Below are 23,195 nucleotides of genomic sequence, written 5' to 3'. Positions count from 1 at the left end.
TGGAAGACCAAAATTTACGAGGGTTAGTTCTGAACAGATAAGGCAGGTAAACGCGTAAAAAGGATCTTTGCGCGTTTGCACTTATAAATTCATTGTTTTTTTGCCTTATGATATCTGTCCAGGGTTATAGGATTTTTGGTTTGTTGTACATGACGAGATACATGAAAGATGTCACGAGTCATCTAGAGAAGGTTAGCATTATTTTTGTTATTTTTAATGGGCACAAATCATTCGATAAAGGAGAAGAGCCTGAAAGTAATTAACAAGAGAACTTACATCCTCTCTGTCTGACAAAGAGCAAAACATATTGAAATTATGAGCTAATGACCTATGAGATTAGTAATAGAATGGTCGTCCGCACGAGTGAAGTCAAGGAAACTAGTATACGTACAGGTTGGTTTGGATATTGGAAAAGAGAGTGATAACAAGACGCCTTTATGATCTGAGAGCCTTTCAATTACTTAGCAAGAGAAGTCGTTTTTCGCTAGGTCAGCGCTTAAGAAAACGAAGTCGAGGATGGAATTTATCCTAGTTGCAGTAAAAACAACTTTAGTGAGGCCAAAGGACAAGGAAATATTGATATTTCCTAAGTTTAGTCGACTACTCTTAAACCCTCTATTGTTTGAGTCCCCACGCCCTCCTTCACATAGTTTTACAGTGCGAGCTGATAAGGTTTTCTTTTAACGGCGTTTTGATCAGAGAGCGGCCGGACAAGGTCAAGATGGGCAACGCTCGCTAAGTTACTACATGACCTAGGGGATGAAAATTGATTGAGTTCTGGGAATGTATGCCTACCTATATAGTTGTATAGCACTCACAAAACCTCAGTCATTTAAATTCACGTAACATAGAGGAGCTGTTAATCTTCTCAAATATCTCACGTACCGTCCTGGGTGTTCAAGATGATAGCGAGATCTGGAACACGGCCTGGAGATGTCACTACTGTAAGGATATTTTCATGTCGACGTTTTAAATCACTCTCACAGTGCTTATTACGGAAACTGGCCTTTTTTATAGCAATGCCCGCGTTTAATGCAAGCCTATATATGCTCACCATAACGCATGTTTCCTAATTGTCGAGTTACAAGACGTTTGAAGCTCTACCCGAACGTTCTCAAAGAACCCGCTAATTCTCAAACTAGAGAAATTTTCATAACATTTGGAAAACAAGGCAGCATGGTGGAGCTCGCGGCAATGGTGAAGCGCTCTCTAAAGTTGTTGGCGCATTTGGGGAGGCTGAATGAACGTGACCTCATGCCAGCACGTGAGGGCTATTCTGTGGTAGAGTGAGTAGGGGAGTGTTTTATGATGTGATGTTTAGGGTATAAAACGAGCATAATAGCAGTACTCAGGTTTCATTACTGTTATTGGAACCCACGTATGTTCGCGATAACTTTTAGTTGAGTCATGCTAGGAAACCGACTTAAAATGTTTTGAGAAATATATTGTGGCAAGTTGGCCTATCTAATAAGCGCACAAGAAAAATTTTGCGTACGTATGACCATTATTATGCCATCTCTGAAAATACGTATATGTCCAAATATGCGTGAAACGCCAGAGACAATGTTCCGTTTTATAGCGCTACAAGTGATGTACTCCCAAGTTAATCGTGCATTGGCCAATAGACGGCGTCTAGTGTGGTGCTGGATGCTCAATTCAACTGATCGCACAAGAATTCTTTGAATTCCCACAGTTATCATTCCGAAATGAAAGCCTCCTTTTTCGTGCTATTACCCTGTACATTTCTTGTCCTGTCCTCATTACCCTTACCTTTTCGGTCTTTACTTGTTGTCACAAAGGCATGGTTGCACAGACTTGTAAGTGATGCAGATATCAACCAGGGGTTCCGCTTCCTTCTGTCTATGCAGGAAATGGCCAACATTCCAGCCTTGTATCCTGACGGGCCGGGAGAAAATGATCCTGGCATATACTTTTACGACAACACGCCGTCGCGTTTGTTGGACCGTACCGCCAGGAAAATTTCAAACGTCGTGGCGCCTCCAACCAGCACGGCTCCACTCGGAAAACAGGTTTTGAGAAAACTCACGTTTTACTTGCCTGTTGCTTTTCTCTGTAATATTCATTGCAAATACTCTATCAAGGGAATCGTTTCCCGGGTCCCATTCGCTGTTAGCCAGTTTTGAATCGCAGTTGGCAGTGATGCACCGGTCAAGAGCAGGCCACTGTTGCTGCTGTTTTGCATCGCTTCCGCTTGGCGCTCAGAGTTTGCGTCAGTTAGTTACAGCAATAATATATTCATTATGTAAGGAACTCCCTCAGGCCGCCTCAGGTATCCTGTTGTTTTTGTAAAAGATCCATACGTTTAAATTCACACAGCTTGGTCTGTGTCATAATATTCGAGGAAGAGTTGGAATTTTTTTAGAAGCTCAAGTGAAATGAACCAATATTGGTAAAACTAATTCATGTGTTGCTGCAAAATTTTCTGCATATGGTGAACGCATTCGTGCGCTCAATGTCATTTCACAGAACTGATGCAAATTCGACATGTATTAAATAATAGTACCACGAGAATGAGAAGGTAAACGTGAGAGATAATTTACACTGGAAGAAGATTCTTTCAGGATATGGTGTTTCATTCCAATAATATAGAACAAACTGGAAAGTACATTGTGTAGGTGCGCTCAATTTATGTATTGTCTTCTATTTCTTTGAAGGTCTAACGTTGCACTAAACACTATAGTGCCCGCGCTGCACCAGTATGAAAACGATAACTTGAACAATGTTCTAACAATTAATTTTGCCGTCGCCTAAGCCTCAACCACACCGACTGCCATTGGCTATGCACTTCTGGAGTTGAACAATACCGTCTATTGACTTCTGCAGTTTTTTTCCGCACAGGAAAAAGAAAACAACCGCCTGTAAATGTGAATGGCGCGAGCTGCACCTTTAACGTGCCCCGTCATATATTGCGTCTTCCAATGAACTGCTTTGCTAGTTGTATTGATCCAAGCACGATTTTGGTCGTGATTCGAGACTTCACCGCAGCGATAATCACGCTATTCTTTCCCAATTCAAATCCCGTCATACCCAATTACTCCACTTAAAGTATGTGTTGGTCCTGTGATTCTGGACACTGCACATTCTTTAAGTGCTGCTTAAAAAAAGGAGCAGAAAGAAAAGCACCACTTCCCACTCCGGACACTAGACAGTCAAGTCACAACTAACTTAGACAGTCAAGTTACAACTAACTGAAGACACGATACCACCGAGGGTATCACATCCCACTATCTATTTCACTGCTTGATAACACTGATTCACTTTTACCGTATTTCGATTGTTTTGAATTTTGGTTCCGCACACTCAGAAATGCTTCTCTGATTACGAATAATCGCAGTAGAATTTGGAATTTTAATATTTTTCTAATCGCAAACGTCAGCCGGACATCATCCATTTCAAAGGGACTCTCACGCTATTTGGGACATTTAAATGTTTAGCATAAAGTAGAAGTCCTAGATCTTCAAAGAATAAAAAGTAATGACATGCGTCAGAGCACCCTAACTAAATGACCATGATAGCTTTTCTAGAGACCGTGTCTGTTTAGTTTGCCAGCTGTGTTTAGTGACGTCATTACGCCCAAGGCGGTGAGGTACGAGCATAGCATCATAACGTTTTGGCACTCTTGCCTGCTAAACTGCTACACTCTTCCGCACCCTTGTTACATCATAGGAGACTACCGAACTTAAGTACAACAATGAATAGCATTCCGATGTCCTATTCATCGGCGTTGGGCTTCCGACTGGGAACAGTGCCCGTTCATCATATCTTCTTACCATGGGAAGATGGTGTTGATAAAAACATGCATAGTCTACTTAGCAGCGTTATTAATTTCCCACCGATATATTTCACTGTTTATGTTTTGGGCAAATCATTTTGACTTTTAAAATTAATATCATCATCAACAGGCTATATTTTGTCCATCGCAGGATGAAGGCCTCTCCCTGCGATCTCAAATTACCTTTGTCCTGCGCTAACCGATTCGATGTAGCGCCTGCAAATTTCTTAATTTCATCCCCCCACCTAGTTGCCGTCCTCGACTGCGCTTCCCTGGTTTTGGCTCCCATTCTGTAACCATATTGGCCCATAGGCTACCTAACGTACAAGTTACATGACCTGCGCAGCTCCATTTCTTTCTCTTAATGTCAATTAGAATATCGGCTATCCCTCTTTGCTCTCTGATCCACACCGCTTTCTTCCTGCCTCTTAACGTTACGCCTAACATCCTGTGCTCCACCGCTCTTTGCGCGGTCCTTAATTTCTTTTCGAGCTTCTTTGTCAGTCTGCAAATTTCTGCCACATATGACAGAACCTGTAGAAATCCGCAGAGTAATATCAGCCTCTCAATATGGCTTTCACAGATTACGAAAATGCTTTTGATTCAGTATAGACACCAGCAGTGATATAGGCATTACATATTCAACGAATACAGAGGCGTACATCAATATTTTAGGAAATATGAAGAAAGATTCCACAGCTACCTTAATCCTCCATATTAAACATATGAATACACCAATAAAGAAAGGGGTCAGACAAGGAGACACAATCTCCTCCGATGCTGTTCGCTGCGTGCTTGGAAGAAGTATTCAAGCTATTAAACTGGGAATTCTTAGAAGTAAGGATCGACGGCGAATATCTCAGCTACTTTCGGTTTTCAGATGATATTGTCCTGTTCAGCAACACTGCACACGCATTACTACAGATGATTGAGGATCTTAACAGTGAGAAAGTAAGAGTAAAGTGGAAGATTAGCATGCAGGAGACAAAGATAATTGTAAATAACAAAGCAAGGTGACATGAGTTCAGCATCGCCATTCAGCCTCTAGCGTCTGTGAAGGAGTAGGTATACCTAGGTCAATTACTCACAGGGAGCACTGATCATAAGAAGGAAATTTGCAGAAGAATAAGAATGAGCTGGAGCGCACTCGGCAGACATTGTCACATCCGGACTGGTAGCTTACCATTATAATTAAAAAGAAAGGTGTACATTCTAAAGCAAACACGTTTTAAAATGAAAACTCAAATTCATGGGCTGCCCGGAACGTGCAGAAACACCAGCACCATGGTTTTCGAGCAATACAACGTGCTGGTAATGGCTGAACATTGTGCTTGCGGTGGATGCGAACCACGTCGTTCGCTGACCACCATTAGCCGAAAAAGTGGTCCTCAGGGGTTCAAAAGCACAAAGCTGTTGTTCTTCGAGACGATCGTACCAACATTTTTTTTTTTTGTCCGTGAACGACCAAAAGCGGCATAGCCAGCACTTCACCCGAACATGTTAGGGATATGGCGGACGACAATGGCGGCGAGAATACGGAAGGAGATGTTGCGAATTAGCAAAGAAAGCAAACAGACCAGGCAAGCTTGAACGTGTGTCAGAACGTCGCTAAGTACGTCCCGCATGACCACCATCTGTGCCACGACGACTTGACATCTACGCCTGCCGCCAGATGAAACCAATGCAGGCTCGTAGAAATTTAAATTACTATGAGTGTTTCGAAGCTGGTCAGTAATTATTCAAGGGTTTGAATGCCTGTAAGATCTTCATACAACGCAAAAAAATATGAAAGAAAAAGTCGGAAAGGCAATCTCCGTGCTCCTTTGAAATGACTTCATTATCTGCGGTCTGGGTCCACATCCACACTTAATTCGCGCGCTAGGACGCTTCATAAGAGAAGCGCTGGCCAAGCCAACCAACAATTGCTTACACACTTTACTGGCTAACGATAGACCGTTCTTGCAAATAAGCCTCGCCAATTTGGCCACTGTAATTCCTAGACAGGGTTTCCATTCTTTGAAATCAACACTCTGTCCAGTTGTATGGAAGCAAAACAGACTGCTGGGTGAAGAAGTAGGCAGGAAGCACAGCTCTGCGTCAAGAAGCAACTGAGAAAAGGACGGGCGATGGTTGTGTCATCACGTATTGCTGGTGCTTCCATTGACAATGTCGCCCAAGAATCGCTAGACAAGAAAAACAACCATGGCCTTGCTGTAATAGCCATATATCTCTCGTTCTCCTCGCTCCCATTCTGACATCGTGCTAAAAAAATATTTAGCGTACTGGGTACCGTATTTAAAAACAAGTGTGGTGGGTGCACAAGCAGTTAGAATTGCCTACCAGGACTTTTGAGCGATCGGGGGTTCTATGTAGGTAGTCTGAACGTTGTCGCTCACTTAGTTTTGTTCGATGGCAGTCGGCGAACAAGGATAGTTCGGAACGCGCGAAAGCTGCAGACAATGATATGCGAAAATAAAACCACGTGTATCAACGCGAGCGTACCCTGCGCAAGCCGCTTTCTTGTTTCAAACATTGAAATTTCGGCAATGCTATGAGCATGTGGCCCTTATTTCTTACCAGCAAAATATCGCAATAGCACGACTGTCCAGCTGTCTAGCTAAACATTCACTTCAAGCCGCTTGCCGGAACTTTCTGGGGTGCATCGTAGGCGTATCTCCTCTTTCGGGCATTATCTGTCTATCCACCGTCGAATGCGAATGGTGCAGGCGCGGTGCATTCCCACGTCAACATTTTGTTTCTTTCGAATACGTTAAATTATGTTTTTTTCTGTAACTGCACTTCGGGATAAACAAACGATAAACAAATGAAAGACGGGAACCATGCTTTGACAACGTGTATCCGTTTTCGGCTCCCCATGAGGTAATAAAGCCCAAGTAATGATAAACAATTAGTCAGTCTAGAGAAGCCAATGACACTGCAGGAGTGCCGAGGGTTGAACTTTCTCTTGGTATTGCTCATTCATACGAGGGCGTCGCCCGAGCTCGCGGAGATTCCAAACTTCGTGAAATTCGGGCCTTCCTGCATAGTAACCGTGGAAACAAAAAGAGGGAACCCTATGAGCGTGCAGCTCGATTATATGAAAAAGCAAAAATACACAATGACGTTCCATTACCAATGTGCTACTATTGCAAATTCTATTCTTTATTTCATTAATTACTGATCTTCGTGTTTCCTTTTCTTTCATTTTAATCTAACGAATGCACTTTTTAATCAAGTGAGTTCTCACACGACCATATATCTTCTTTTTTCTTTTTTTGTGAGAGGCGTATTTAGCGCTTTGTACAGGGTGTCCACATGAAACTTTCCTGATTTAAAGATTAAGCAGAAAAGTATGATATAGTGATACCTGAAGTTTGTGGCATCATAATAATGAATTCAAAAAGTCTGGTGGTTTGCGTAGAAATTCACGCACAAAATGTTATTACACAGCTATGGGTGACTTCGTTTCCGCATACCACAGCACACCTTAGGCTATATCTTTAGGTGTCACATTTGGAATTTATTCAGCACCTTACAAAAAACAACAACAATCGCTTCGAAAATATTTTTTTTTAAGTTTCACTTTGCATGATGCTACAAAGCGCAGGCTTCTCGATATCATTTGGTTTTTCATTTTCAAATCAGGGAGGTTTCATGTGGGCACCCTGTATTTCTTGTGATTTTTGTTTAATTCCGAATATTCTACATGTGGGCTCACATTTCCTTTGTAGAGCTTGAACGCAAGGAAATACTATCGAATGCGTTACATTCCACTTGTGTCTTAACATTTCATTGCGGTCTTTAGTGCACTTCTGCATAGTTCTTATTCCTGTCTTCTATTGGACTCATATGCCATATAACCAGGAGCGCAGACCCAGTCAAGCTACCCACTGTAGATTCTTGCCTGGCGTCCGTTCCAACTCGGAGGGGAATAAAGTGTGATTTTGATCAAATTTCAAGTGGAGTAGCGTCATCTGCCTCGTTATCCTGCGAGGAAGCAGCTGAGTTGGCTTGAAGACCTCAGATGCAGTATACTCGGCTCTATGTAACATCCCATCCTGTTTAATCTTTTTGCATAATTCATTCCATTTTCTTTCTTTGACTGCTTAACAGTGGCTGTTGCACCTAACAGTTGCATTCTTTAGGTAATTCACCTAAAATGTAACCTTGTAATCGTTGGCTGACGGACTCGTGAAAACAAAATGAAAGCTATATAATATTTCGAGAACATTTACGTCAGTTATAAGGAGACGCCTCATTTGGCTGTTATCGGTGCGCCAGACCATGTTTTCAGTCACTAGCAGCAATCAACGAAGAGCTATGTTTAATAATCTCTTGCTCTATATTTATTATGCCTCTTTAAACGACCAGGTAGCACCAGCCGGCGAGGAGGGCAATGAATCTCCTTCATATCAGACAGCCCCAGTTCGCAGCACAGTCGTTGAAAGCGCCGGCGAAGTAAGCAAATTTTTGTGTTTTTTCGCAATCCCTTATCCGGCATGTTTGCAAAACATTTGGCTGCAATCTTTGGTGGGAGCCATTCTGGAGTCAGATAAACACTTTGAGGCGAATGACATCACGTTTAGGAAACAGAAATACAACGTTACCGATGACCACAAATTTGTGCTACTGCCCATGCTAAGCAGTGTGTGTGTGTGTGCGTCCCACGTCAAGCGCCACTAAAGCTCTCCGAATCTTCATGGCATATAAAAATCATCTTATATTTTATTCTGATAATATCACGGCAGCAAGTTAGCGAAGCTGAGTTACCTGCAACTTACTGATTAAGTCCTCGTTTATAAAAAGTTTCATCTTTGCGTAGGAGAAAAAAAAAAGCCTCAAAATAGCTTACCTCACTCTAGAGTACAATCATATCACGTAAGCACCTGTGTAAATATTCGAGAGCAAGTGCGGTACTCAATGCAAATGGATTTCTTTTTAATTGCAAAATAATCGACAAGGATGAAGATGACGAAAGCGCTGAAGAGACCAGCGATATTGGAACGCACGGCTTGCTATACTATGCCTGGGTGCTAAGCACGGCGCTGTTCATGCTCTTGATCGTGCCTGTGGCGATACTGATACTATCACATAGGCGCTCTGATTTCGACGCGGCTCGTCTAAAAATGAACGTGACAGCCCCAATGGTGAGTGAAAACACGCTTGAATCACACATAATTCCACAGTAACGCTTTCCGGATAAGGCTTTATTGGCATAGAGTTAAGAACCATTGTTGTGTGAAACTGCGTCTGTCAGGAAGCGGTCGAGCTTCACGCGTTTACGTGAACCGTAATGGGTTCACATATACATCTACAAACTGTTGGCTTCCATGACACGAATGTTTCCGCACTTCACTTTAACGTTACCTTGGGAATGAGCAGGTCTAAAGTACCAAAAGCTATGCACGAGAAAGTCAATGTAATGACTATAATATTTAGGCTGCTTTCGCCATGTGCTTCACGACCGTGCCATTATGAGTGACGCGATGCAGTACGTGCTTCAATCAAAGCTGTTGTGAAAATACTCAGAGGCACCATATGCTGAGACTGGCAGAAGTTGCCGGCCTCGATCGCCAGACTAATCTCACCTGTTGTATGAACTCACCACTGCACCAAACACCAGGCGGAATCTCTGGCGAACTATTATGTCACCTATGGACTTCACAACTAAGCATAAAACGCCGTTCTTTGAGGGCAAGACTAAATGGTGCGTGCTGCAAGCAATCGCTGCGATTAGTGTTTTTAATGAGCGTCTGTTCTTTCGGGCAGATCAGATAAGGTCAAACACTTTTTTTTTATGGCAGTGGCTGATCACGTCTTCTCGCTCATTGGTGGAGCGTCGTTCGATTTGGTGCTCCACGACAATTTGGCAGTACAGAGAAGTAGGGTATAACACACTGTGATTTTACCAACCATCGTGCTAGGATAATTACTGCGCTCTCTCCTTCGAACATTTAGCGAAACCACAGTATTTCATTCTTACTTTTGCGAACAGGCTTGTGTGGAAGATGTGAATGACACAGTTATGTGCAACGGGTACCCTAGCAAGTTGCCGAGCTTTGAAGATGAGGACTGGCAGCCGTCCAATGACAGCGCGCCCTTGCCGCCAGGTTATTCGACAGCCGGCCGCCGGAGACCGGCCACCTCCGTCCGACCGGTTATCTGCGTCCTAAACCTTGGGTGAGAATCTTTGAGCGCCACTTTCAATATACCCCAACATTGAAAAACCGGAATTCAACCATACCGAATTCTAGAAAGTAGCGTACGTATGCAACTGAGCGTCAACCCGTCCCTTCACGTACTCAATTAATTCTTCTGAAACACATTACGAATGAGTCAAAATATTTTTTTCTAATTTACACAGTTATTTCGTGTAAAAGATCTTCAGCAAAGCTTTTTTATTCTAGGAGCTCTGATTTACTTGAACTGCACAACGAACATAGTTTTTAAATATAACTATTTACCTGATTTAAGATTGGCATATTGTGCGATCAGACAACACTCACATTAAAATTCTCATTGGACATTTATAATACGTTGCAAAATATAGTTACGACTACAATGGAGTGACTTGGTTGGATCCAGAATCGTGAAAGAATGTTATTACATGTTCGAATGAGAAAAAAAATGCAGTGGGTAAAATACTGGCAGCAAAGAATGGGAGAATAATGGTCAAATTGACCTGAATGCAAAAATTTGAAAATTCATTTTGCGACATGTTGATTCCTTAACCATTTATTAACCATTAGCTACTTGGTACTGAAATATAGACATAGAAAACATAGTCACAAAGGAAAGGACACACGTGCCACTCGTGATTTTCTGGTGTTCGTGCCCTGCACGCCTGTACTTTTCCGCAATATCACTCTCAGCCAACTTGTCTACCTTCCTGTCGTTCTAAGCTGTTAAACATATCGCGGCCTCAACATAAGGTGATAACACATTCTGTATTTTGATCACTTAGGATTAACCTGCCTGCTTTTTCGGAATTCTAAGAACCCTGAAAAGCAGATGTTTTTGGTTGTTTTGCGATACCGGTGCAAATTATCTGTACCACGCTCGAAATTTGGGACTTGTGAATTTTCAAGTAAGTCACAATGCCTAGGTTGGAAACAACAGGCTCCGTAAATGGCAAATGTTCTGAGTCTGTAATAGGATTGACCAGTGCATTGCACTGTAAGTGATGGTGCATACAGCTTGATGTTGAATGTTTTGTGGTGGCACTTGAAGTGAACGGTTTTTGACACGTCATGACATATTGCCGCAACAATAGTTCTGGCCTGTGGAAGTAAGGTGAAGTTGAGCAGTTGTACTAAGGTAGGGGACACTTTTTAGAAGAACTTGGTTAGCACGTAGATGCAATTTCGCCTGATCATGCCGAAATACGGGCGGCAATGTTCATCTGAACGTCCAAAAATATTTAAGATTTTTTTAGCGCCAAAGCATGTATATTTCGATATTCGCTAAGTCTATTAACAAACAATTTGTATTTGAATACCTAACTTGATGTAAAGATTTTCCTGTTATCAGAGAGTAAACTATGTGTTGGGCACAGAGGAAAATGCATTTGGACAAATCTACACAAACTGAAAATAAATGTAGTCCAAAATTGGAGCCGTGTGGAGCACCTATTCACTAAGTTTGAAGGCGTTGACGTTGCCTGCGATACTGCATGCTTTCTGGGCTCGGTCCAAGCAACCGAAGATTTTCAGCAGCGGGCTGATGAAGCAGCTGGGAGCACCACGAGGTGACTTCGACAAGCGTAACGGAATTTACTTCTTGGTTGAAATGCTACTTGCGAGATGGTCGTAATGACTTGCAGCAAAGCTGTCGCAAGCTCGTTTTATTTTTTATTTTTGCCTTACTAAGGAGGTTCATTGTGTAAACTGCTCTGTATTTATTATAACTTGCGCTTGACTTATTTGGGTCTTGCTGAGTGGCATAAATGCCACAAGAGCAGATACACAAAATGTAAAATAAACGCAAACAGGATGACACCGCTGAATCGGATGCCACCGCTTCCTGGCTGTTTGGCAACGATTCAAGCAGCCAACCATATGCTCTCTCCTGGAAACTATTTTTTCACATGGCTCCTTTCTGTGCTTTCTGTAGCGAATGTATGCGGCGACACCAGTGAAACGCCAATGCTTGGTTTTGTTTCGGAGCAACAAATTGCGGGCTCGAATACCTGACTGCGTGTGCGAATTCTGACTAGGCAAAGTGGGCTTTGGTACCACCCTGCGTGTGCAAAGAAAAGAAACACACACGGACAAATCTAGCTTTAAGCCATCAATTCGTCGTTGCTTCACAGCCCAATTCGCAGCTAGTAAGGAAAGTTGTCCTTATAATTTGGTAACTCTGTTTATCACTGCTAGTTGCCTTAAGCACTTGGCGTTTCTTGCGATATTGTTATGAAGGACACAGGAACTCTGGCAGCGATACGTGGATACCGATACGATATCCTACTGCACCGTTCTTCTGTGGGAAAGCCTGTCTCTTGGCACGCCCAAAGACCATAGGATGGGCCGGCGGGGCACACTCGCCCTCGACCAGGAGAAGTTCAACCAGCTGGTGGACCACACGAAGCAGTTCCGAACAGCGGGGGACGGCAGCCTGCCCATATATGTGACTCTCGGCGGCCAGCGCTTCGACAGCCAAGCTTACGTGAGCATGCTGCTTAACGAAGACTGGCAAGTGTCCGTCACGGTTTCGCTCCATCGTTTCAACGGCATCTTCCACGTAAGCATCGCCACTTGTGAACCCCTTTGACCTTCCTGACTCTGAAGGGGCCCTAGCAATGCTTTCTTCGAAAGCAGCTGTATGGTTGCGTCACCACACTTCTTCTGCGATGTATTGACATCAAGCGCTCTACGTACTCGAAATTGCCATAGCTTGCCGAATGAAATGCAGCTTTAGAACAGGAATATAAAGTTAAAATAGTGGTAATTATTGAATGAAACCGTAACTAGGATATTTGATAGGATAGTTAGGATAACTAGGATATGTAATTATGTGGTTTTGCGTGCCAGAACCATGATCTGATTATGAGCCACGTCGTACAGGGGGCTCAGTAATAACTTCGACGACCTGGGTTTCTTTATTGTGCGCTTAACTCCAAGTGCACGAGTGTTTTCGCACTGGGCCCCCTTCAATATGTGGCAGCTGTGGCCGGAACTTTAACCACGCCATCGTGCATAGCAGCCCAAAACCATAGCCCCAGGGAAACCACGGCAGGTTAGGCTCATTTAAGAAGCACCAATTGAAGTCGGAGGCAAGGCACCAAGGCGACCAGTGCGCAAGCCCTACCACGTAGCAAAGGGACATAGTAAAGAAACGACAAAGCATGACAGCGTCTAACTCAAGAGATGAGACAAAATTCGCTGAACTCTCAAAGATCATAAACAACAAAAAAGTTAGCGATATTTGAAATTATAACGTCGGAAAGATTGAAGAAGCAGCAAAATGACCGTAGCATAAATTAGTGAGAAGAAAACTTAGCCTACGACAAGGCAAGACATATGCCCCGAAAGATAAGCAGGACAACGCCACCTGCAATTTCGATGATATAATAAAAGTGCGGACTTTTATATTCACCTTTGCAGCACCGAGAGCCTCGCTACCTTCTTTCGAAGCAGAAATGAACAGGATGCAGGGGCTCCTGCTATCACTAGCGATGAAGTTAGGAGACGATCGCAGGACATTTCCCGAAGAAAAGCGACAGGAAAAGGAATAACGGCCGATTGAATCAAACATGGAGTAGATATGCCTGAAAAGCTTGCCGTTCTTTATAAGCAATGCCTCAGTATGCTAGATAGTTAGAACAATGCCAAAACTATATTAATCCACAAGAAGGGACGCGTTAAGGAAATAAAGGACGAAAGGCGCATTAGCTTGCTTTCATTATTGTATAAAATATTCAGGAAGATAATTTCCAATCGAGTCTGGGAAACACTTGAATTAAATCAACAAAAAAGACATACTGGCACGAGGAACGGGTATTCTACAACGCATGACTTGCATGTCATAAATCAAATATTGCAGGCATGTCCGGAGTAAAATCAACCTCTCTATATGACTCAATGAATATTAAAAGGCATTTGATTCAGTAGAGATACCAGCAGCCAAGGAGGCGTTGCGTAATTGAGGATTACAGGAGGCATATGTGAGTATCTTGGCAAAAATCAACAGAGATTCTACAGCTTCCCTGCTGCTCCGCCAGAAAAGCAGAAAATTGCCTGTCAGAAGGAAAGGAGACACAATTTTTCCAAGGTTATTCACTGCTTGTCTAGAACTAATCAAGCAATTAGACTGAGAAGGCTTCGGAGTAAGGATCGACAACAAATATCTGAATAACCTTCGCTTTGCAAGTGGCATGGTCCTGTTCAGCGACAATGAGAACGAACTCCAACAAACGCTTGAGGACATTGACAGCGAAAGTGTAAGAGTAGGGTTGTAGACTACTAGTCTGAAGACAAAGGTAATTTTCAAAAGCCTGACAAGAGAAAAATTCCTGATCTCCTAGTGAGCCTCTGGAGTTGGCGCAAGAGCGCTTTTATTTAGCTCACTTACTCACAGGTGGTCGTGATCATGAGAAGTAAACTTACAAAAGAATAAAAGTGGGTTTCAGTGCATACGGCTGATATTACGAAATCCTAGCTGACAGTTTACCGCTGTCGTTGAAAAGTTTGCAATCGTTGCATTGCACCGGCGCAATAGACGGGGCAGGAAACTTGATGGTTTACACATAACCTCGAGAACAAGTCAAGAACCGTGTAAAGAGTGATGAAATGAAAAATGTTGGACGTAATGTTACGAAACAAGGAGAGAGCGCTTGAATCAGAGAGCAAACAGGGATAGCCGTTATTCAAGTTGACAATAGCAGAAAAAAATGCGGCAGGGCCGGCCGTAGAATGCGTAGGGTAGATGACGGGCGCACCATCACAGTTAAAAAGTGAGTGCCAATGAAGAGGAAGCAAAGTCTAGGATCGTCACAAATTTGGTAGGGTGATGAAACTACGAAATTTGCAGCTGCAAGATGGAATCGGCTAATGCTAGACAGTCGTAATTGGCGATCGCCTGGAGAGACCTTCGCTCTGCTAGTGTTCGTAAATTGTGGTGGTGATGACGATGATGGTGATGATTACGATGCCGTATTACAGGAGCGTGCTTAGTGCATCAGGTGCAGCAGTAGAGATAATATAATCTAACATAATTGAAAAGTTGTTCAGCTCTATACGTCTGCTGGCGTGGCGCCTGTTCGCGGCGTGCGTAAAGTAAACCGGGAAGATCTTAGCTATGAACAATCGTGAGGAGTACCACCTTACGATGCAGTTCTTCACTATTGTAGTCCTAGGTCCCTTTGTACGCCGAAAAGATTATGCTAGAAGGTTGGAAGGGAGAGGTAAATTTTATATTTGTTGTTGTTTTTGTTCCTGAACGATCCGTTAACTCTAAGTTGAAGCTCATCTTGTTCTCATGCTGTTGCCATCCTAATTACTGGAATTAGCTTTAACTCAACATTAGCAGTTTAGTATTTCACCTATGCTGGATTGGATTTCATTTTTATCTCCTGTATTTGCATCCAACAAGCGGATCTTTCTTCGTTCATCGGCTATATTGAATGGTCTGTGCACCTTGCAGGGAGTCAACGTCTACTGGAACTATCCACGCGACAGTTGCGACACAAAGAGCGTAGCGAGCATGAAGGCATTGCATTTGTTCCTGCGGCGTCTTAAGAGCAGAAATATGGGTGTCATGCTGACGGTGCCACCTGTCAGGGATCTTGTGCGCCGCTACGGGCTGACAGACTCACTCCTTGACAGCCTGTCGTACGTGTTGGTGACGACGCATAAGCTGCAACACTGCGATGGCAGAGCTTCCTGCAGCGGGCTCCACCAGTTTGCGGCAAGCGCATTCCTTCGGGTGCGGACGGACTACGGCATCAGGCACAGACAGAAATTCGCCTACAGTATATCCGTGAGCGTTTTCGGCACTGTCTCTTAACAGACGCCGCTGATTTTAAAGCTTGAGCAGTTTTTATTTATCACCTGCCTTCACACATGCATTCGTGATTGCAAAAAGCGAGCAAATCAAATTAAGTTACCATGGAGTCTCGTGATTTCGAGCGCCGAAAGTCGGCTTTATGCTTAATAATGAGCCCACTGGAAAGTCCCAGAGAAAAAAAACATACATAGATATAGGCACACAACTCGGTTACGTCGAACGCGAATGTATGCCGTTTGGGTTATTAGAACTCCATCGACCTCCCTCACTCCGGCCACCCCCTTCCATCCTCTCAGCGGTAGCTAGAAATTTGAAAGTGTTTAGAGCTCTGCCGCTCCCCTGGGCATCGACAGCGACGGCAGCAACCTGTTCTGCAGTGACGACTTGCGCTGTGCCTTGCCCGATATCGTTTTTGAGAGTTTTGTCAGCGAAGGCGATAGCATTGAGGTCTGTGAACCACTTACCAACGACGACGCGCAGAACTGTCATATTTTATTTGACTGGCAACGACGACATACTACTCCAAGCTATGAAAGAAGGCCTGAGACCATTAATTAAACTGCTGCTGCATAAAGTGACCATTTCGCTGACTCAACAAAAACATGACCTCCTTCGTGGGTCAATTTAACTGAAATTGAATGCACTCGGAGTAATGTTAAGAGTAAACTCACGGGCTTTCTTGGACGCCGTAGTGGGACGCTCTGTTTATGGTGGTAAGAAAGCTGCTTATTTCTGATTGATGCAAATCCTTCTGGCCCTGAGTTCGTGTCTCTCTCTTGCATCCGGGAATCTAGGCCTTAGATCATAATATTGTTCAGTAGAAGTATTCAGACATGGAATTTGTTTACATGATTTGCACGGAGAGAGCAAGCGGGGCCACGACAACAGAGATAGTCAGTCGAGACATACCACTTCCTCACTTTTGTGTCTCCGCTGTACCTGAATCACTTCTTCTAATTTCGTGTGACAACCGGCTCATATTGAACACGCTGACAACGCGGTGAAGTAAATTAGGTAACCTGGAGTTCCTTAAACTAAATTCTGACCGCAGTACACAAGCGTTCTAGTTGTCTGCCACTCCTAAGGTAACGGAACTCGCCCTCTGGGGCTCAACAAGAGAACGCCATGACTACAGTTCTATCGCGCCTCCTCTCGTCGTCTCTCACTGACTATCAGTTCTCGAGCTATGAGGAATCTTCTCTGATCTGAAACGTAGGCTGTGAATATCGCCCTAACTTATTACATGAAATCACTCGTTACTTCACGCCACCAGCAAATCGCATTAACGTTTTCGCCGCGTGGACACAGCAGGTGGAAAATTTTTAGTTTTACATGAGCAACTACGTTCATGCGAAGTGATATAGGGGCACTAAGAGGAAAAATAAGTCAGATTATATTGATAAACTATATATATTTTTTCAAAACAATAATTCGTTGATTCTCCCTTAAAAGGTTAACTAGCAAAGCAAAAGTGATAGCTTTCTTTTTGATTTAGCGCCGGAAATTCAGCCTTCGTACGTCAGTGTGGAGTCAGCAGTTTCCAAAAGTTTTCGTACCGTTATATGCTTACGGAGCATGGCAAGTTTTAGAAACACTTAGTTCAATATTTAGCTCGCGTTTAGAATGAAATTTACTCCCCTTGTCATCATTACATATTACCTAGGCCTTAGCACGCTGTCAAAATGTATGACGTCATGGTGAGCTGGTGCAACAGATTCCAGCTGGCGTTGCCAGTGTGTTTTATTTTTGCACTTTCTCTTGCTTATGAGGCCTCAACTCATGGTAGGAGTGGGTTATTGCTATTGTAGAGAAGGTAATATACCATACAGCTAAACTCCTTTTCCTCTTTAGTGTGCTTAGAACCACAGGCCGTGACCTTTGAATGATCTCTCTTTTCTGACGTCAAAATGGCTGCCGAAACGCGCTGGCTCAACAAACACTGCACGTCTCACTCTGTCGGCGTAGGCACGAGTGGACACCTTTTTGGCTAATGTCGCCTTGGATTCCACAAACAACGCGACAACGCCGGAATTCGGCGCCACTTCATGGAACAAGTCATCGGAGTACCTGGGCCTCACCGAAGTGTGCCATGCGAAGAAACTGTACATGAGCAAGGACGACGAGTGCACGTTGGCAGTCTTGCACGACGTAGAAGATTCTGACGGTGTCACATGGCACAGAGTATGTCACTTGGCACCACCGCCCCTTCACCTTTACCTCATAGCCAGTGAATGCTCAAGGGCACACAGGGAGTAAAAGGCAAAACATAGTCCGTGTCGAATCTTTCGGCTTGGTAGTCCTTATGCACTGGCTGGCTGTGCTGGATCAGCAACTTGCCGATTCATTCGATTTCAGGATATACTTTTGAAATGGTGAGAAAGGGTATCCTATTTCATCGCGCATGCTCCGAATCGATAATCAAGCTAACTCTTGGCGCTTTTGGGGACAGCGCCACACTGAAGCTTTTGAACTATGAACGGTGCATTTATTATACTAAACACTGCTCAGAACACGCTCATTAAAAGAACATGCACATTGCGGATCGTGTCTAATATTCGAGAGGATGTTTATTTCACTAATTATGAAACAATGCAAAGGGAAGAAGAAAATTTGCAAAATGAGCGCACACGCATAAGGTACACCACCACGAGGAAAATGAACGACTACGTGTTTATTGCTGAAGTTTGCCAATTAACCGTAAGCCACGTCGTTTAAAGAACATTCAGATAAGTTTACAAGTACACAAGTTTATTCCTTCAAAACTCTGACAGATAGGAAATACAAAATGTGGCCCCATAGTCAGACTGCATGGAGACCTCCGGTCAAGGTGAGGTGGTGAGAGGAATGTCTAGATGACAAGAATATAAAGCAATACCATGACATTACCGTAGAGGTAAAAAACGGACAAATTTCAGACAATAAGTTGAAGGGAAATACACAAATATAATGAGGAAAAGTAACAAGTAAAGAAAAGACAAAGGCGCGAATATGTACAGCTGAATATCGAATATTAACTATACGCAAACGACAAGCATAACGAGAAAAGCACATAGATGTATTCCTATACAAAGGCACATCAGTATAAAAAGAATTATATATATATATATATATATATATATATATATATATATATATATATATATATATATATGTGTGTGTGTGTGTGTGTGTGTGTGTGTGTGTGTGTGTGTGTGTGTGTGTGTGTGTGTGTGTGTGTGTGTGTGTGTGTGTGTGTGTGTGTGTGTGTGTGTGTGTGTGTGTGTGTGTGTGTGTGTGTGTGTGTGTGTGTGTGTGTGTGTGTGTGTGTGTGTGTGTGTGTGTGTGTGTGAAAATAAGCAAGGGCGCCAACTTAGAAGAAAAGTCTCACGAACAACATAACGCTTGATGCAGAGTGCGCAATTAGAACAAAATAATAAAATCATATTATTTTATTGTTTAAATTTATATGTGGTCTAACACTCCCTTGCAATAAAAGCAAACAGTTCCTTAAATAATTCTAAGCAGGAATTAAACGTCCATTTACCTTATTAGTGCGCACTTTGGACAAAATATAAATTTGTAGATTCAAATGTCGTAATTATAGGATTAATTGAAGATGCTGCTGAAATTGGCTTTACTGCGAGCTCATTGCTTATTAGCTTGCAATACAAGCTGCCGAAATTGTGCGTGCTTAATTGAGATGCGGTGAGCACGTTATTGCTATGAGCAGTTTTCTTGCCTTAGCACCGAAAGAGTTCTAAGTTAGTTCCCTGATGGCTTGATTTTTGATGAATTGGCATGAGCTGATATGGGTATTATATGTGTTTCCCCAAAAAGATACAACAAACTTTATATGGTAATAGATAGTGTACAAATAGAGCGACAGTATTGTGTAAGGGATGAAATGCGAATGTGCACTGATGAGGTCTCACCTGCCGTAAGCCATTTTGTTTTTAACTCATGGAACACGATGATGGGGATTGAGCGTTGCGGTCTAATTTAACTTATAAGTAGTTGCATAGTCAGTCGCGGTAATTTGATGCTGCTCAATTTACAGAGGAGGTGTACTATTTGTGAGACGTTGCCAAAGCTGAAAGTCACAAATTTTGATTTTATAAGGTTCATTTGCAGTTTAATATTGTTGCGCCACTCATCAAACCCTTGCAATATGATAGTTCATTTATATTACCAGGGCTGAAATGCAAATAGATAACTTCAGTACCATCGAGTCATCGGTATATAGCGAACATTGAGAGTATTTAAGACAGTCACGTTAAAAGAAAGCCGCTAAAGACAGCCGCTAAAATTACCCTCATTTTCGCAGTATACTCAGTTAAAGAGACTAGGGCTATGTCAGTTGAGTATTCCTCTCTGAACTTGAACTCATAAGAAGAAAGAACCTTAGATTTCTTAGCGATTTTCTTAAACATTTAGCCACTAACGTTGGAATTACTGAAGACAGGCAACATATTTTCAAAAGCTCAATGGTTAACAAAATCCGTGCAAAAATTCTCAATTGATTGCTTGCAGCAATGATGTTATTTTCAGTTATCTATGAATGATAGGATAGCATGGAAGGATTTACCGGTGTAGTGATGAATGTGCTAAAGGCTCTATACGCACCTACAAACATGCTAGAACTAGCGCTGCGGAAAGTAATTACAGTTATGAATGTACCACACTTATTATCTTGTGCTCTAACCGCTTTTCTATAGGCCTCTGCTGTGAAACACTATCGCACAATGTCGAATAACTATTGTCGGGTGAGTTGCAATTTTACTGCATAAACTTGCTATTCGCCGTGCTCATCACAACACTGATTTCTGCAAGTAGGAAGGTTGATTTTATAGCTTTGTTGTGTTTTATTCATTATTACTTATTACAAGAACTTACGTTCCCATAAGGACCCTTTATGGCGGTGGTCGATAGATGATGATATAGCTGGAGAATCGGAGAGTAAGTTTCTATAGCTATCTTTATAACGTGACGAAAAACGATGCGAAACGCTACTATTATAGGTCATACGATAGAAAGGCACAATACGTATTGATAATATGAAATGTGTGCTGCACTTCTGCTCAGCTTCACATATTGTAGTTCACAATAAACAACACTTCTAGGGACAAGTTGTTTAAGAAAGGCCCACAGAAAAGTCACGATGCAGCTTCCCTATCGTGACGCTCACAATACGTGCAAGGTTCTGTATCATTCCTCAACGAAAGTGATTTCGTAATAATTTTGTATTATCTGCGTAAAACTTTAGGAGAATCGATAGCGATTCCATATTCATTGCGCAAGATTTCCATAAGCATTGTGCGGAAAACATGTGCAACTGTTCAAGCTCGTACCGAATGTGCGCAGAGGTGACGAGTGCATAAAACGCAATGTCATTCGGACGGCTACGCAGTTGGCGACGTACACCTCGCCCCACCAAATACAGCTGCGGATGCAGCGGGCTTTCGACGACGCAATGGGAGACACTGCCGTGGCCTTGTTCGATTCTCAGCTAGACGACTTCAGCGGGGAATGTGAGGCCGAAGAGGTTCAGGCCAGCAGTCCGTCCTTGGTGGCTGCCATCGCGACGACAGGCCCGCGAGCTTGAAGGAATCCCATAGGGGGATCCTACAATAGCCTCGCTGAGTTGTTTTCCAAGCCAGTGAACTTCCTTTGAACAGAGTTGCTGTCTTCTGTTTTCTTCAAGAGTGTTTCAAGGAAACATGAACGTAGTCGGAACTTGGAGCTAGTGTCCACCGATACTTGTTATATATATGTGATTTCTGAACTTGATATGTTATTTTATGTAAATGACAAGTGTATCCTTTGAAATTGTGAAGCCTGCTACACATAGAAAGTGTGATCAAAATGTTTCATTACGAATAAAAAAACCATTAGAATTGGACGTGTATACATGTCAACAAATGTGAATGGCCGGGATGGCCGGATGAAGAGTAAATTTTTTTCGTATTTGGTCTGCTTTTTCTCTGATAAACCTGCTGACAGTGCATTAATTACGCGAATGGCAAGTCTGCGCTGAAGTCTGCTTTTCCTGCCTACCTATTAGTTGTTTTCCTGTATGGCAACTTCGAACGCAACCACTTACTCATTAACATTATATATGTGTGTGTGTGTGTGTGTGTGTTCATCAGCGAAGCACAGAATTACAGGATCCGGCACAGAAATGGTTCAAGGAATTAAAGAACGTAGAAAAAGCAACAAGACGGTACTGACGTTTCGGTGGGGTTCACGTTTCTTCAAGAGTGCGACTGCAAGCATAGCATAGCATAAGAGAAATCGCTTGTACTTACTAGTTTAATTGAAGAAATGATAAATAATGGACTGGAAAGGGGGTGCTGAAGAAAGCTACTAGCCGCAGGTGGGATACGAACCCCCGCCATCGCATTACGCTTGCGATGTTCTTACCAATTGAGCTACCGCAGTATTTATGTTTACCTGCTAGAACTAGCCCTGGGTGTCTCAGCCAGCGCCAACACTCGCGGCCTTAGCGGCGTGTATTGAACATCCTTTCTGCCGCAGGCGTCATATCTCCGCGAACTTTTTTGGGTGAAGGCCACTGGTTATTAAACTTACACATGCGATCAGAAGGCATCAAAGCTGCTAGATTCGAGAATCTCGCTATGTAATTAACGAGTAATTAAAGAAACTGAAGGGCCCAATTTTTATGAGTCATATAACAAGAAGAAAGAGAGAACAAAGAGCGAGAAAAGTCCAGAAGCACATTGGAAAAAGACAAAAAGACACTGGAATTATTTTGACGTTGTCTCCGCGAAACCAGCCTTCAAAGGACCGCCCTGACGAAGGTTGGCCCCTTGGCCGAAGCGTCATATATATATATATATATATATATATATATATATATATATATATATATATATATATATATATATATATATATATATATATATATATATATATAAAGTATATTGATAATGAAAACATGCAGCCACGGCCAGCAAAAGCCCGTCACCGGCTAAAGAGCCTTCTTTGTGCCGTCTTATTGCAGTGTAAATTTCATGATAATATCATTGTTGATAAAAACAGATGGTTTCTTTATTGTTTGGGCAACATGTACCATTAAAATAGACACTCATGATTGATTAAAATGTTCAACTTCTGAAGCACTCAAATTTCTGCACCATATTTTTCTAGAGACGGCGACGATACCACTCAACATGAGCAATTAAAATATCGATCTTGTAGAGCAGTCAGACTTCTACATCAGAATGTGCCATGCCACTCCTCAACTAGTATCATAAATAGCACCTTTGTTGGCATTACTGACGGCCTAAAGAATTTTCTTTCATTCATTTGCAGTGGCCCCTATCGGTCAGCATCTTTGATTTCGCTTAGGTAAGTCTCGAGTGATCTTGTTTCAGCCATGTAACAAGATTCACAGTTCTTG

General features: G+C 42.7%; 2 protein-coding genes across 11 annotated transcripts in view; both read left to right on the top strand.

The window, feature by feature from the left end:
- The window catches only part of LOC135895886 (uncharacterized), a 29,741-nt gene extending 8,086 nt beyond the window's left edge, over positions 1 to 21,655 (top strand). The window contains exons 4-11 of one of the 6 annotated variants that reach the window (XM_065424111.2): positions 1,869 to 2,030; positions 8,165 to 8,251; positions 8,755 to 8,940; positions 9,789 to 9,973; positions 12,211 to 12,532; positions 15,434 to 15,769; positions 17,762 to 17,977; positions 21,183 to 21,655. In XM_065424111.2, the coding sequence (XP_065280183.1) occupies positions 1,869 to 2,030; positions 8,165 to 8,251; positions 8,755 to 8,940; positions 9,789 to 9,973; positions 12,211 to 12,532; positions 15,434 to 15,769; positions 17,762 to 17,977; positions 21,183 to 21,377 (1,689 nt within the window). In that variant the 3' untranslated portion in view covers positions 21,378 to 21,655. The remainder of the gene's footprint in view (positions 1 to 1,868; positions 2,031 to 8,164; positions 8,252 to 8,754; positions 8,941 to 9,788; positions 9,974 to 12,210; positions 12,533 to 15,433; positions 15,770 to 17,761; positions 17,978 to 21,182) is intronic. The other 5 variants (XM_070523615.1, XM_065424118.2, XM_065424135.2 and 2 more) reach the window with 5 other exon arrangements.
- Positions 1 to 23,195, top strand: part of LOC135895916 (uncharacterized) — a 210,004-nt gene that overhangs the window by 140,612 nt on the left and 46,197 nt on the right. For 3 of the 5 annotated variants that reach the window (XM_065424185.1, XM_070523617.1, XM_065424220.1), the window contains exon 3: positions 23,108 to 23,143. The exons of the other annotated variants lie outside the window; for them this stretch is intronic. In XM_065424185.1, coding sequence (XP_065280257.1) covers positions 23,108 to 23,143 — 36 coding nt within the window. The remainder of the gene's footprint in view (positions 1 to 23,107; positions 23,144 to 23,195) is intronic. 5 annotated transcript variants of the gene reach the window in all.

This window comes from Dermacentor albipictus, chromosome 8, assembly GCF_038994185.2.
Source record: "Dermacentor albipictus isolate Rhodes 1998 colony chromosome 8, USDA_Dalb.pri_finalv2, whole genome shotgun sequence".
NCBI lineage: Eukaryota > Metazoa > Arthropoda > Arachnida > Ixodida > Ixodidae > Dermacentor > Dermacentor albipictus.
The sequence above is the reverse complement of the archived record's forward strand: the minus strand, read 5'-3'. Positions and strand labels throughout refer to the sequence as shown.